Source organism: Cannabis sativa, chromosome 4, assembly GCF_029168945.1.
Source record: "Cannabis sativa cultivar Pink pepper isolate KNU-18-1 chromosome 4, ASM2916894v1, whole genome shotgun sequence".
NCBI classification, from domain to species: domain Eukaryota; kingdom Viridiplantae; phylum Streptophyta; class Magnoliopsida; order Rosales; family Cannabaceae; genus Cannabis; species Cannabis sativa.
The window spans coordinates 20720531-20737364 of NC_083604.1; the positions used below are offsets into that span (position 1 = coordinate 20720531).

Below are 16834 nucleotides of genomic sequence, written 5' to 3' on the forward strand. Positions count from 1 at the left end.
AATAAGACTTTTCTTCAGACTTTCTGAATCAGAAAAAACTGAGCCTTCTCTCTCCCTATCTTTAGCTGACCACTCTCTCTCTTCTTCTTTAGAATTTCGAAATCCTTAATGATTTGAGTAGTGCCCACACACATCAAGTGATACCTCAATCATAGTGAGGAAGATCGTGAAGAAAGATCATCAGCAAAGGAGTTTCAGCATCAAAGATTCAGAGAAAGAGATCCAGGTTCAGATATTGATAATGCTCTGCTACAGAAAGGAATCAAGGGCTAGATATCTGAACGGAAGGAGTCATATTATTCCGCTGCACCCAATGTAAGGTTTCTTAAACTTTATATGTGTTTAATTCATCGTTTTAGAAAGTTCATATTTAGGATGTTAATAAACATACTTGTGAGTAGATCTAAGATCCTGGTAAAATAATTTCCAACAGGGATACGATGGGATAATGGTTGTCGATGTTCAGGGGAGGAGCGGAGGAATTGCATTACTATAGAAGGAAAAAGATGAAGTTTCGGTTCTGGGGTTCTCAACAAATTACATTGACGTGAAGGTTTCAATTGAAGGCATGGTTGTATGGAGGTTTACTGGTCTGTATGGGGAGCCAAACAGAAGTCGTAGGATTGCTACCTGGAATCTTTTACGTTCACTCGCTGCTAATTCAAACTTGCCTTGGTGCATCATGGGAGATTTGAACAATGTTTGCTCTCACAAAGATAAAAAGGGAGGGAACCACTATCCTGAATTTTTAATTCAAGGCTTTCAAACAAGCTTTGAATGACAATGGTTTGCAAGATATGAAGCTTTGTGGTTATCCTTTCACATGGGAAAGAGGCAGAGGCCCTTCTCATTAGGTTGAAGCTCGATTAGATAGATGTTTGGCAAATCTTTCTTAGCTGCAAGCTTTTTCATTTGCTAAATTATATAACCTTGAGCTTTCAACGTCGGATCATTCTCCCATATTGCTTGAACTAGTTAATACTGCTACGCAAAGGAGAGTAACTCGGTTTCATTTTGAGAATGTGTGGCTTCGAGAGCCTCTGTGTTACCAAATAGTCAAAGATAGCTGGGATGGAAGTGGTGTAACGAATGTGCAAGAAAAAATCAAGATTTGTGGGCAGCAGCTGAGTTCTTGGGGAAGGAGGTTACGGTGAACTTTAAAAACAAGATAAAGAAGTGTAAAAGTGAAGTGGACGGTGGAAATTAGGGCGGGATGAGTCTTCGGTTACCAAGTATAAACAAGCTAAGAAGGAGTTGGCTAAAGCTTATGTACAACGAGAAGTCTTTTGGCGTCAAAGATCGAAGCAATTATGGCTCCAAGAAGGTGATAATAATAGTAAATATTTTCATGCTTATGCTACTAATCGACGTCGTAATAACTTTATTACTAAAATCAAAGATAATAATGGTAACTGGGTTGATTGGAATTCGGGTCTGCCTCAAGTTATGGTTGATTATTTTTCTACATTTTTTTCTTCTTCAATTAATTCTTGGCTGGAAGTTACGAGTGTTGTGGACAGTCGAGTTTCAGCTGACCAAAATGTCGACTTATTACAGCCGATTACTGATGAAGAGGTTTGCAAGGCTTTGTTTCAAATGCACCTTTGCCAAGGCTCTGGGACCTGACAGAATGACACCAACATTTTTCCAAAAATGCTGGTCGGTTGTGAGTAGTGTTGTAATTACTTTGGTTCAGAATTTCTTTCAAACAGGACATCTTCCTAGAGGTGTAAATAATACTAATTTAGTGTTAATTCCTAAGAAGAAACAACCAATGGACATGGGAGACTTAAGACCTATTGCCCTTTGTAACGTTCTTTATAAGATTATTTCAAAGTTCATTTCTAATCGACTCAAAGCTGTTATGCCTTCAATTATATCGGATACTCAAAGTGTGTTTCTCCAAGGTCGTTTAATATCGAATAATATTATGATTTCTTATGAGATAATGCATTATTTGAAGAGGAAGAGAAGAGGCTGGGATGGTGTTATGGCACTTAAGCTTGACATAAGCAAGGCTGACGGTCGACTTGAATGGGGATATCTTCGGGCTATGCTTGAAAGAATGGGCTTCGATGGTAGATGGATTAATTTGATTATGCATTGTGTGGGCACTGTCTCGTACACGATCTCTCATGGGGGAAAGGAGTTGGGCCCTATTGTTGCACAAATGGGGTTGCGCCAGGGTGATCATTTATCGCCATATTTGTTTATTCTCTATGTCGAGGGTTTCTCTAGTTTGTTGCGTAGTTACGAGCATAGTGGATTAATTACACGGTGTAAAGTTGTTAGAAGCGCTTCTGCTATTTCACATACGTTATTTGCAGATGATAGTTACATCTATTATAAAGTAACATAGGAGGAAGCTCATAATTTTAAAGAGTTACTGTATACGTATGAGATTGCTTCTAGCCAAAAGATCAATTTTTCAAAGTTGTCAGTGTTCTACAGTCACAGCACTAGTACCTCTTAAAGGGATATCATTTGTGAGTTGTTAGAAATTTATGAGGCTGATGAGAATGGGTCGTATTTGGGACTTCCATATTCGGTGGGAAAGAATAAAAATGTTATCCTTGGTTTTCTTAAAGATAAAATAAAAAAGAAAATCCAAGGATGGGAAGGGAGGATATTGTCTCGTGCAGGGAAGGAGGTGTTGCTGAAATCTGTTGCGCAATCAATTCCTAGCTATGCAATGAGTGTTTTTCTGTTACCTTTGGATACTTGTAGGGAGTTGGAGCGTCTCATGGCTAAGATCTGGTGGCAAACGGACTCTGTTTTCGTAGAACGGGTGTTAGTTGGATGAGTTGGGATCGATTGAGTCGTCACAAACATGTTGGAGGTTTGGGTTTTCAAAGTCTGCGGGACTTGAATATGGCCCTATTGGGGAAACAATACTGGAGGTTGTTGGTTAATGATACGTCCTTGGTGAGTAAAGTTTTTAAAGCTAAATACTATGCCAACGAAACTCTTCTTTTAGCTGAATTGGGTGACAATCTGAGCTTCGTATGGAGGAGTATTCTTAAAGCAAAAGGTCTAATTCAGGCTGAGGTAACCCGTACAATAGGCACGGGTGAACATACTTCAATTTTATGTGACCCTTGGCTTCCATACAACACGAATGGCTATGTTATTTCTTCACATCCTGCACTTGTTAATCAGAATGTAAGCATCCTTTTCAAAATGAATTCACGAGAATGGGATTAAGAGGTAATTAAGGATCTCTTTGATGATAGAGACCAAGAGCTGATTTTTTCTATACAATTGAGTTCTACTGCAATATCCGACTATTGGAGCTGGCAGTTTGAACGGTTGGGGCACTACTCAGTTAAGAGTGCCTACAAGTTCTTATAAGAAGAAAAAGGAACTTGGCTTGTTACTGGAGCTACTGGCATTTGAAAGGATTTATGGAGTTTAAAAGTTCCCCCTAAAGTCAACAATTTCTTATGGAGGACGGCTTCAAGCTCGTTACCAACTTGTGCTCAATTGGAAAAAAGACATGTTCCAGTTAACCCAATATGCCCCTTGTGTCTCACTACAGCTGAAACTATATTTTATGCGTTATTTGGGTGTGTTCATGCTCGTGCCTGCTGGAATAGGACAAGTGTGGTTGTTGGCGGTAATATGGATGAGGATTTCAGCAATTGGCTACTGGAGCTGCAATACCGAGGAAAAGAAGGCGAGTTGGAGGAGGCGGCTATGGTCAGGGCCATTTGGCGTGCCAGAAATGACTTTGTTTGCCAGCAAAAAAGTTGGACTGCTGCAAATGTGGTTACATCAGCAAGAATGCTACTTGATCAGTTCAAATACACTCAAAAAAGAAAGGGTCTTTCTTTGTCTTCGTTGTTTGACGGAGGCCATTTGGTTGAGCATTGGAGTGCACCTTCTTCAGGATAGATCAAGGTTAATGTTGATGGCACCTTATTTAAGCACGAAGGCAAGTTTGGGTGGGGTTGTGTGGCTCGCGACTGCCATGGCAATGTCGTGGAGGCTTTCAATTGGGGTCATTTTAGGAGGGTTCAACCTAAAGTTGTAGATATGGTTGGCATCAAAGAAGCTTTAAGTTGGATTGATCGACACAATTGGGGACAAGTGATTTTGGAATCAGACAACTTGGTATGCGTACAAGCTATTCAAAGTAAAATCTTTATGTCATCTTCTTTTGGTCTTTTAGTGCATGATGTTCGGGCATTGCTTTTATCTTTAGAAAATATTGATTTGTATTTTGTCAAACAAGCTGACTCACTGCTTAGCCAGAGACTCTTGTTTCTCTCCAAGTCGTGTGTTTCAGTTGGAGGATTGTTCTTCTGAAACACGTTCTATTGTTATTAACGATTTGATTAGTTAATAAAGATACCAATTTTATTCAAAAAAAAATGCCCAATTTTATATATTAAGTGGGTTAAAATTATTTCAATCCACCAAATTAATATATTGGCCGAGTTAAAATTGTAAAATTATTTATAATTTTTAACCCAAATAAATTAATTTATAATTTTAAAAATGATATATTACATAAATTATGTTCAATAACTAAATTATTTTTTATTTAAAATTTAGACTTTGTGATATTTTATTTGACATTTAGATTTTATAATTTTTGATATTAATAAAATTTAAAATTAAAACTTACAATTTATGTCTAGTATGAGAGATGGAGAATGGAGAGTTAATGAACGATGTAGAAAAGGAGAGAGGGAGAGTGAAGTAGCATTCCTTTTAAGTTGTTTGGTCGAAAGGATAGAATGGTGGAAGGATAGAGAATATTTATTTTTGAAATTATTTTATTGTCCTTATAGATAATATTTTAATAATATATTTAGATGGTATAATTATAATTTCTAACAATTAAAGAGTGAGAGTGGATCCTTCCATTAATGGAAGGATTATAAATTGGAATTTAGAAGAATTTGCTCTCCATCCAACTATCCCTTCCCTCCTCTAATCTCTCATGCCAAACAAGAAGAATTGTTATAAAATACTTAATCCAATCCAATATGCATGATCCAATCAAATTAAATCCGCAAAGTGCAGATATTTGCACTTGTGCAGGTCGGATTGGATTGGAAAATCCAAAATCTGCATTTGTGCGGATTGGATGTTAATTGACATGTAAGAGTAACTGATCCAATCCAATCCATATTGTTGATCGAGGTTTTCGACAACTAATAAAATAATAATAGTTTAGAGAACTATAAGAAATTAAGAGAAAGATTTTTACGTGGTTGGGGCGTTAATGAGCCTTAGTCCACGAGTCTGTGTATTTATGATAGTATTTAATACAGAGAATGTTCTTGGTGAGTTTTTACTCTTCTAGCACTTGTGCAACCCAGAATTCTCGACCCCTCTTTGATGAGCTTTGGGGGGTATTTATAGTGTTTTTGTGGGGTGATCCCCAGAATTAAGGTGTTGGGTTTTATGCCCTAAATAAAACTCATTTCAATATAATCAGATTTACTTATTAATATAGATCAGAAATAACATTTAATGTTGCATGGTTCACATGATTTATTTCATGATTATATGTACATAATGTATGAATTCGTCTGAAACCCTTTTCACATACTTGATCATGTTTATTGTGCTGTCAACACATTGGAAAGTAAACATGACTATGTGAATAAAGTTTCTTAGATTTATCAGACACAGGGTTTTGCTGATATGATAATCTACAACAGAGTTTATTTGCATTTGGAGAAAAGCTATGTTCTTTCCAGAGCATTGGTTAAAGTAAAGCTCAGGTTGGATGCATGGAGTATGCATCGGAAGGGACCGATATTGAACTTTGACTTAGATTTATTAAACTTACCGTAAAATCTATTCAAGTCAATATCGCCTAGTTGATCCTAGATCAAATGATCTTAATCCTGTTATGTTTAGGCTCAATCTCAAGAGGCTATTCGTGTTCTTTGATTTGTTAGTTAAGCCTACTTTTAGGTCAGGGTGATACGTACATTTTGGGAACACGGTAGTGCAATTGAGTGGGAGCGCTAACATAAACATGGAATCTATAGCTTCTATCTGGCGAATAGTAAGTAAAGGATGATCTCCTTCGAGCTTGACCAAACGAAAATAAATGGTGGAGATCTCATTTCACATAAGCTGAAATATCATTTATACGGGGTTAAGTGTTTTAAGGATTAAATACATTGTAGGGTGTAACGGTAATCTAATCCCTTTACAGTGTAGATCATTCATATAGAGGATCATTGAGCAAATTAGGATTATAACAATGGATAACTAATGATGTGTCTATATGGTGGAACATATAGAGCATTCTATATACTGAGAGTGCAATTCTAAGTTCTATGCGTGGATTCAACGAAGAATTAATAAGTCAGTGAATTTAGGTTATAAATTCTTGATCTGCTTATTGGAAGCTCGGTTATATAGACCCATGGTCCCCGCACTAGTTGAGATAATATTGCTTGTAAGACTCATATAATTGGTTTTGATTAATCAATTATAATTCTCAAATTAGACTATGTCTATTTGTGAAATTTTCACTAAGTAAGGGCGAAATTGTAAAGAAAGCGTTTTAGGGGCATATTTGTTAATTATGATACTTAGTATGGTTCAATTAATAAATATGATAAATGACAATATTATTTAATAATTATTTATAGTTGTTAAATAGTTGGAATTGGCATTTAAATGGTTGAATTAGAAAATTGACATTTTTGAGAAAATCAGATGCAGAAAAGATAAAACTACAAAATTGTAAAAAGTGAGGCCCAATTCCACTAAGCATGGCCGGCCACTTTTGTAGGCAATTTAAACTGACATTTTCATTATTTTAATGCCAAATAATTCAAACCTAACCCTAGTGGAATGCTATAAATAGATAGTGAAGGCTTCAGGAAAATTACACTTCTGATTTAGAAAAACCTGAGCCTTCTCTCTCCCTATCTGGCCGACCACTCCTTCTCTCTTTCTTCCCTCTTGAATTTCAAAATCCTTAGTGTTAGAGTAGTGCCCACACACATCAAGTGATACCTCAACCATAGTGAGGAAGATCGTGAAGAAAGACTTTCAGCAAGAATGAGTTTCAGCACTAAAGAATCAAAGAAAGAGATCCAGGTTCAGATATTGATAATGCTCTGCTACAGAAAGGAATTAAGGGCTAGATATCTGAATGGAAGGAGTCATATTATTCAGCTGCACCCAATGTAAGGTTTCTTTTGTTGGAAATTATTTTACCAGGATCTTAGATCTACTCACAAGTATGTTTATTAACATCCTAAATAAGAACTTTCTAAAATGATAAATTAAACACATATAAAGTTTAAGAAACCTTACATTGGGTGCAGCGGAATTAAATGACTCCTTCCGTTCAGATCTCTAACCCTTGTATCCTTTCTGTAGCAGAGTATTATCAAGATCTGAACCTGGATCTCTTTCTCTGAATCCTTGATGCTGAATCTCCTTTGCTGATGATCTTTCTTCACGATCTTCCTCACTATGATTGAGGTATTGCTTGCTGTGTGTGGGCACTACTCTAATCACTAGGGTAAGTTCGAAATATGAAGGAAGAAGAGAGAGAGAGAGTGGCGGCCAAGGAAGAGAGAGAAGGCTCAGTTTTTTCTGATTCAGAAAGTGTAATTTTCCTAAAGCCTTCACTATCTATTTATAGCATTCCACTAGGGTTAGGTTTGAATTATTTGGCATTAGAATAATAAAAATATCAGCTTAAAAAGCCTACAAAGGTGGCCGGCCATGGCTTAGTGGATTGGGCCTTGCTTTTTGCAATTTTGTAATTTTAACACTTTTGTATCTGATTTTCTCAAAAATGTCAATTTCCTAATTCAACCATTTAAATGCCAATTCTAACTATTTAATAACTATAAATAATTATTAAATAATATTTTCATTTATCATATTTATTAATTGAACCATACAAAGTATCATAATTAACAAATATGCCCCTATTAACTCTTTCTTTACAATTTCGCCCTTACTTAGTGAAAATTTCACAAATAGACATAGTCTAACTTGTGAATTATAATTGATTAATCAAAACTAATTACATGAGTCTTACAAACAATATTATCTCAACTAGTGCGGGGACCATGGGTCTATATAACCGAGCTTCCAATAAGTAGATTAAGAATTTAGCACTAAAATTCACTAACTTATTAATTCTTCGTTGAATCCACGCATAGAACTTAGAATTGCACTCTCAGTATATAAAATGCTCTATATGTTCCACCATATAGACACATCATTAGTTATCCATTGTTATAATCCTAATTTGATCAATGATCCTCTATATGAATGATCTACACTGTAAAGGGATTAGATTACCGTAACACCCTACTATGTATTTTATCCTTAAAACACTTGACCCCGTATAAATGATATTTTAGCTTATGTGAAATGAGATCTCCACCATTTATTTTCGTTTGGTCAAGCTCGAAGGAGATCATCCTTTGCTTACTATTCGTCAGATAGAAGCTATAGATTCCATGTTTATGCTAGCGCTCCCACTCAATTGCACTACCGTGTTCCCAAAATGTACGTATCACCCTGACCTAAAAGTAGGCTTAACTAACAAATCAAAGAACACGAATAGCCTTTCAAGATTGAGCCTAATCATAACAGGATTAAGATCATTTGATCTAGGATCAACTTGGCGATATTAACTTGAATAGATTTTACGGTAAGTTTAATTAAATCTAAGTCAAAGCTCAATATCGGTCCCTTCCGATGCATACTCCATGCATCCAACCTGAGCTTTACTTTAACCAATGTTCTGGAAAGAACATAGTATTTCTCCAAATACAAGTCAACTCTTGTTGTAGATTATCATATCAGTAAAACCCTGTGTCTGATAAATCTAGGAAACTTTATTCACATAGTCATGTTTATTTTCCAATGTGATGACAGCACAATAAACATGATCAAGTATGTGAAAAGGGTTTAAGATGAATTTATAAATCAAATAGACAAGCAATTGATAAATTGAACTAAAACATACACAAATGAATGAAAAATACTTCTGTTTCTTTATTGATGTTGAATAAAATAGATTACATTGAAATGGAGTTTTATTTAGGGCATGAAACCTAACATCTTTAACTTTATACGTGTTTATTTCATCGTTTTAGAAAGTTCATATTTAGGGTGTTAATCAACATACTTGTGTGTAGATCTAAGATCCTGGTAAAATAAATTCCAACAACTGGCCTCAGAGCCATGGTAATTGATTTACTTGCAAGAAATTTGGACTTTAAAACGATTGTTTGATGTTTTGGATGGTATCATGTTGTATTGAGTGTTATTTGATGATTGATTGGTGTTTGTGAATTTTCATGAAAAATAATTTAATATCTGTTTCTGAAATTATTTTTATTGGATAGTATGGAAAAAATTAAGCAAGTTACTTTTTTTACAGAACTCAATTTCGATTTAATTTGAATTAGTTATGATTTTTTGAAGTTTCAAAAAAATCGGGGTTGAGCAGCACCCTCGTGCGCGCGCGGATTTCATGCAAATCCTGCATTCTGCCAAGGTTGCACGCCCAAGCACCCACCACCACGCCCATGGACAGTATGCTTGGCATACTGTCCGTACAACTTGCAATTTTTTCGTTTTTCTTCGTTTTTTCATGCTTTTTCATGGAATTAACTTCCGATTTTTTGTGTAGTTCTGTATTTATACTATTACTATTCCTAATTCAATTCTAATTATCATATTGAATTAATTTAATATTTTTTAAATTTAATTAAAGATATTAGTGTAATTTGAATTTAAAAATAGTTAGTATCTATCTTTTTTGCTTAATAATCTATCTTATTTTTAAATTTGATTATATCTTATCTTATTTTTAAATTTAAGGTTAGATTTTAAATTTTTAAATTAATTTTTTTAAAATAATTTGACCTTATTTAAATTTAAATAAGATAACTATAATCATGTAATTTTAAATAGATGTAAGATATTTTGCTAACTTTTAAATTTTGTTATTTTATTTATTTAAATTACATTTAAAATCTGATAAAGATATTCATTTATCTTTTTTTTTTTAATTTTTTATTTATAAAATAACATTTAAATTTTAAAAGTAGTTAGCAAATTTTGAAATGATATTTAGGTTGGTTGAAACCTAATTTTTCAAAATTGTAGGTTTAATTTTAAATTTAAATTTTTTTTAAAAAAAATTTGAATTTTTTTTTATTTTAATTTTTTGAAAATAAATATTTTATTTATTTAATTAATTAATTCGAAATTATTTAATTTTAAAAAATCCTACATCCAACTATCCAGCTAGTCTTGTTGCAGGAGTATGTGTTTTAGCTTGTGTGTAAGCTTTCAAAACCTATTATTGCTTGATTGCAAATAGCCATGGTTAACTTGTTGACATATCCAATGATCTGATTTTAACTCATGGCTCCCTTGGTCAAGTTAATAATTTGTAACAGGTATATTTACAATCTTCTTTCATCTGTGTATGACCTAGCAACATGATAGGACCCATCCAAAGTGTGCCTGTGTGAGCCTATGTGTTTAATTTCATTATAGATGCATATAGGTTAATGTTGCTAAATAAAATATCATAGTTCTTGATAGATTTTATTTAGGCCCATTTAGTTTTTGGGCTTATTCAATTAATAACAGTTGTTCATTTTAAGGTTAAATTCCTCTCTTTTGGGCCTTGTGTGAGAGTTGGGAGCCATAGTAGTGGGTACGACATACTGAACCCAGCACCCCCTCACATGAACCACCCCAATTGTGAAGGCCCATTTGCCTGATTTGAATAACTGTACTAGGTTAATTAAACTAGTTTAACCTAATAAAATTGATTAGCAACATAATTAATTTCATTTATTTTGAAATGAATTTAAAAAAATTATAGTTTAAAGAATTTTTTATTCTAAGCTAAACTATATGTATTTTCTTGTATTTAATTAAATATAGAACTATAACCATCTAGATTCTTTCTGAAGCTTAATTTAAATTTTTCATTAAATATTCCTATTTAAGTTGATATTTAGTTATCTACAACTAATCAACTTAAATCTGAATATCTTTTGAATTTCAAATTTCAAAATTAAGTTGAGGAATTTTAGGCATTGGTTATTAAGATTCTTTAGATATTTTTTAAGTTAATATCCTTTCGAATATTAACTTAAAATGGAATATTTTTAAATTAAGTGGTTACAACTTAATTTTTGATATTTAATAAAATTTAAATTTGAAGATATTTAAGTTCTAGATTTTTTCTAATACAACTTAAATTAGATATTTTTTCAAATTTTGTGGAAAAGATACTTAGTCAAATAAGATATTTTCTAGATAGTTATTTCTAGACTACTTATTATTTCTAATATAAAATAGGAAAATATTATAAATTGTGAAATTAATTATTTAAATAATTAATTTTGGTACAATTTATTTTATGTATATTTTTTCCTAGTATAAACTAGAGATTAATAATTAAGCCTTCTCTACACTTAATCATTTATTTCTTGAATTTAATACATTTAATTAATTTTAAAATTAAATATCTAAGTTGATTTTTATCATGATACTTAAATATTTCTTTTTCATGACACTTAATTAAATAGAAAATTATTTTTAGTTGAAATTTATTTTTTCAACTAAATTTAAATACTTTTCAAAATATATTTTTTTTCTTTATTTTATTAATCAAATTTCGAAATTGCATTTCTTAAATGCTGGAATTTCGAATTTTACTTGAAAAATAGATTAAGTTGTAAATTAATTATTTATTTTAATTAATTCTTGGATCAACTTAAATCAATGATTTTTTCATTTATTGATTAATTTAAAATAAATTGAATTAAAGTATATTATTGGAAATTGAATTAATTAGTCAAAGGAAAATCTAGATAGATGATATTTTTACTTGAAGTATTTTTCTAGTGTATTTAATTAAATAGAAAATTAATATTTAAGTTGATTTTCATCATCATACTTAAATATTTGAAATTTTTCTTATATATTTAATTAAATAGAAAAATTATATTTTTTGTTGTAAATTAATTTTATTAATTAATTTTGGGCCAACATTAAATTAGAATAATTTTTCTAGGATTAATTTTTTATTTTAACATGCATTTTCGAAAATTGTATTCTTAAATACTTTAATTTTTCGAAATGCAATATATATTTATAGAAAATTAAATTTGAGTTGTAAATTAATTTAAATTAATTTTGTAACAACTTAAATTGAATATTTTTCTAAATATTTATTGGAAATTATTACTAAGATGGAAATAATTCATGTTATTTTCATATCCATCTAAGTAAAATTTATAAATATTAAATTAAAATTTATATTTAGAATTTTTCATTCTAAATTGGAAATTTTAATTAAATAAATATATATTTAAAATAAATAGAGTAAATAAAGAGAATCAAAGAAAATACAAATCTCTTTAAATAATGAGCTTTATTATTAAGATATTCGATCTCCATTGTTGGTTGTACATCGCGTTTGTTTTAGTGAGTAATCCTCCCTAATGGAGGAACGTTCATTAGCAATTTTGCACCGTTTAATCTCGAAAGATAAGTAGTTTGTAAGTGTTTTATATGGTACGGATCACCCTAATGGTGGCGACCATATTTGACTTGCAAATTGCGAAACAATGGTGGAAGCTCATAAGATAGAATTGCCTTGACTCTCGCCTAAACGGGACAACGCTGAATTCCAATCTTGATCGAATAAAAGGTTGCTAGAATGTTTAACATTTTAAATGAGCTGACAACTCTATTCAATGAATGGTAGCTTTGACTCTCGCCTAAACGGGACACTGATATCAGTTTGTTGAAAACTTTGGAAATTATTTTGGATTGTATGTTTTAGTATTTTCACTTGTCATTCCTACTTGCTATATGCTTATAATTTCTGAATTGTGTATGAATTTATATTGAACCATGTTATTTTCTGTTATTAAGTTGTAGTTTAATTTCGAATCTTCATTGTTGGTCTACCTTGGCTTGTTTATCTAATGAGATAAATCCCTAGTGGATTTTCACCATTAGACATACATAATAGTGTTAGATCTCGAAAGATAAATATTGTATATGCGACATCTAGCTGTTCATCAATTGATGACACCTTAGACTAGTATTTTTACGATGTGAAACAAGAAGATTGTATAAATAAGATTACTTTGACATTCGCTAATCGAAGCATCGTTGGATTCTTATTTATAAACGAAATTATCCTAATTCCTCTTAGCTTATTCATTTCGAATTAGCTTCAAAACATATCATTGGATGAATGGTCTATAAATCATTTCATGTCATTCTATATTTTCTCTTAAGAAATTAAATGACGCATATGATTATAATCCCGAAATTCTATTCCCAATTGATATAAATCCTTAATCTTAGAATCTCCTACTTGTATCGGCAAATCAGACTTAGAGTTAATTTAGTAGTGGTGGTCCAAGATAGAATTACTCATAATATTTAATATAAATTTAAGTCTTTGACTTTAATTTTAGATTCCAAATAGAAATTTTCTTATATTTCTAATTCCAGAATACAATACAGTTACACTTTCTCAAGTGTTTAATATCCATCTTCTATTAATGGATTAAAACTGTATGGAATATGAGTTAGGTATTCTGTGACCAGGATTCACTTGCAGTATTCTAAGAACTCTTTGATGTAACTAAACCTAAGTCATCAAAAGACACTACCACATTTTTTTTTAATCTATGGCATTTGTATCTTGTTCATAGTGGATTTGATAAGATCAATCTCTGCAAAGAGTTAATATGCCTATATCCACTAAAGTAGTTCATCTCATTCGCAGATGGATGTACATTCAGGGGTGGATATGAGTTTTTCGTTGTATTCTTAAAACGATAACTCTAGATTATACCTTTTAGCAAAGAAATTTGAAATGTTTGAAAAATTTCATTAATTTCTAGCAATGGTTAAAACCATTAAGGTAAGTGGTTAAAGATCTTGCGAACTGATAGGGGTGGAGAAATAGTTAGTAGATATGCAGTTCAAAGATCATTAATTTGATTTTTGAATTATATTCAAACTTACCTCCCTAGAAATTTCGATTTGCATATTGATGATTAGTTACTAGTCGTTGCCTAAATCCTTCTATGGTAATACAATTTCAGAATGATGTAATGGTTGTATACTTAATGTAAATCATTACTAGAGTCATGGATGACTTAATCAAAATCTTAAGAAAAGCTAGAACTATTAACCATGGTTTGTTAGCTATTCTAAGTGATTAGGGTTGGACCATCCCATAGTCAATAGATAAGAAATTGTTTGTTCAAACAAATACTATTTTTCTAAGATAATGACTAAGTCTGAAAATAAAGTAGCAAATAAAGGAGATATTTATTTCTTGATTCCAAAAGTATTCTATCATCTTATATGACATATGATGATTCCACTGCCTCTGTTGTCTTATCACAACCAAAGAGGTTAATACCATTTAGTTTTCTTAGACATAATTCACGGTACCTTGTCGTAGTGGGATAGTTCCTTGGAACTTCACTTCTTATGACTTGGGAGACACTAGTGATTAAAATCCATTGTGAGTTTAATCAAGTAATGGATTGTCAAGATAAGAAACTAAGAAGAAAGCCAATAGAACTATGGTTTAATCCATTCACATGGAATAACCTAAAGTTTTCTATTACAAGGACATAAAAGGAGATTTTAGTTAATAAGTCTATTCTATGGACTTAACAAACTTCCTGTTCCTAGTATTATAGGTTTGAGTTTATCTAAACCTATGGCTTGTGGTATACCTGGTAATTACTTACTCTAAATGCAAGCAACTTACTTTAGTAAGATGCTGAAGCATTTTCTTTCTAATGGCAATCTATAGAAGCTTCACAACTTCTTAGGCATAGATTTTATTTATCTAAGGAAAAGTTTCAACTATTCCAGAAAAGATAAAGCCATGAAAGAATTTCTTAAATCAACAGTGAAAGGTCTTAGATATGCTTTTGTATGCCTTAGACCAGACACCTGCTGTTGAGTGGGAGTAATGAGTAGGTATCAGATTAATCCAGGAGAAGAACATTGGAAGACAATCAAGTAAATCTTAAGATTAAGAAGAGGAACTATATGTTAGTCTATAAGGGTGTGTTTAAAACTCTTAGACTACACCACATCAGATTTCGAAATTTGCCTTTGTGCTAGAAAATCTTTCTGATAAGATGGTGATTTCTCTGGGGGTGGAATAGTGATTTTGGAGAAGTGTAAAAACCTATCTGAAGTCTCTAGGTCTACCAGAGAGAGACTGAATGTTAAAGTTGCAGGAAAGGTACTTATTCAGTCTAAGGAAAGTTCTATACATCTTTGGCACCATTCCAAATTGCCTAAACTACTAGTGTTAATTTCCTGATTAACCAAAAGTAGTTGCCAAAGGTATAGAATCCAATATCCCAAGAGAGTAGACATATAGAGAGGAATTTCACATTATCAATGATTTTGTGATTAAGGAAGAGTAATGGTGGAGAAAAGGTTGTGGTTAATTCAACCTTTCAGATCCTATTACGAGGAGTTTACTACTACTACACTTGATTTGTATATCAAGGTGTTGAGATTATTTGAAATGCACATTTTGTTTTATATTAGTGCAAGTGGGAGTTTGTTGAGTTTTATGCCCTAAATAAAACTCATTTCAATATAATCAGATTTACTTATTAATATATATCAGAAATAACATTTAATGTTGCATGGTTCACATGATTTATTTCATGATTATATGTACATAATGTATGAATTCGTCTAAAACCCTTTTCACATACTTGATCCTGTTTATTGTGCTGTCAACACATTGGAAAGTAAACTTGACTATGTGAATAAAGTTTCCTAGATTTATCAGACACAGGGTTTTGCTGATATGATAATCTACAACAGAGTTTACTTGCATTTGGAGAAGTGCTATGTTCTTTCCAGAGCATTGGTTAAAGTAAAGCTCAGGTTGGATGCATGGAGTATGCATCGGAAGGGACCGATATTGAACTTTGACTTAGATTAATTAAACTTACCGTAATATCTATTCAAGTCAATATCGCCTAGTTGATCCTAGATCAAATGATCTTAATCCTATTATGTTTAGGCTCAATCTCAAGAGGCTATTCGTGTTCTTTGATTTGTTAGTTAAGCCTACTTTTAGGTCAGGGTGATACGTACATTTTGGGAACACGTTAGTGCAATTGAGTGGGAGCGCTAACATAAACATGGAATCTATAGCTTCTATCTGGCGAATAGTAAGTAAAGGATGATCTCCTTCGAGCTTGACCAAACAAAAATAAATGGTGGAGATCTCATTTCACATAAGCTGAAATATCATTTATACGGGGTTAAGTGTTTTAAGGATTAAATACATTGTAGGGTGTAACGGTAATCTAATCCCTTTACAATGTAGATCATTCATATAGAGGATCATTGATCAAATTAGGATTATAACAATGAATAACTAATGATGTGTCTATATGGTGGACAATATAGAGCATTCTATATACTGAGAGTGCAATTCTAAGTTCTATGCGTGGATTCAACGAAGAATTAATAAGTCAGTGAATTTAGGTTATAAATTCTTGATCTGCTTATTGGAAGCTCGGTTATATAGACCCATGGTTCCCGCACTAGTTGAGATAATATTGCTTGTAAGACTCATATAATTGGTTTTGATTAATCAATTATAATTCTCAATTTAGACTATGTCTATTTGTGAAATTTTCACTAAGTAAGGGCGAAATTGTAAAGAAAGAGTTTTAGGGGCATATTTGTTAATTATGATACTTAGTATGGTTCAATTAATAAATATGATAAATGACAATATTATTTAATAATTATTTATAGTTGTTAAATAGTT

At 32.0% G+C, this 16834-nt stretch overlaps 2 protein-coding genes across 2 annotated transcripts; both read left to right on the forward strand.

The window, feature by feature from the left end:
* The first annotated feature begins 1774 nt into the window (after positions 1-1774).
* Positions 1775-2803, forward strand: LOC133036854 (uncharacterized). The gene is made up of 2 exons (XM_061113615.1): positions 1775-2316; positions 2476-2803. The coding sequence occupies exons 1-2, from the start codon at positions 1775-1777 to the stop codon at positions 2801-2803; spliced, it is 870 nt and encodes a 289-aa protein (XP_060969598.1).
* Positions 2804-2871: 68 nt separating this feature from the next.
* On the forward strand, positions 2872-3894 carry LOC133036855 (uncharacterized). Its single transcript, XM_061113617.1, has 2 exons — positions 2872-3162; positions 3400-3894. Exons 1-2 carry the CDS (start codon positions 2872-2874, stop codon positions 3892-3894), a joined length of 786 nt encoding a protein of 261 aa, XP_060969600.1.
* Positions 3895-16834: the final 12940 nt, after the last annotated feature.

What these genes read in the sequence shown, in the direction of transcription:
- LOC133036854 (XM_061113615.1), top strand. Translation starts at nt 1,775, where the DNA reads ATGGACATGGGAGACTTAAGACCTATTGCCCTTTGTAACGTTCTTTAT. An exon ending in GCTTCTGCTATTTCACATAC is followed by an intron (nt 2,317 to 2,475) that starts GTTATTTGCAGA and finishes TACCTCTTAAAG; the next exon opens with GGATATCATTTGTGAGTTGT.
- LOC133036855 (XM_061113617.1), top strand. Translation starts at nt 2,872, where the DNA reads ATGGCCCTATTGGGGAAACAATACTGGAGGTTGTTGGTTAATGATACG. An exon ending in CTGCACTTGTTAATCAGAAT is followed by an intron (nt 3,163 to 3,399) that starts GTAAGCATCCTT and finishes GGCATTTGAAAG; the next exon opens with GATTTATGGAGTTTAAAAGT.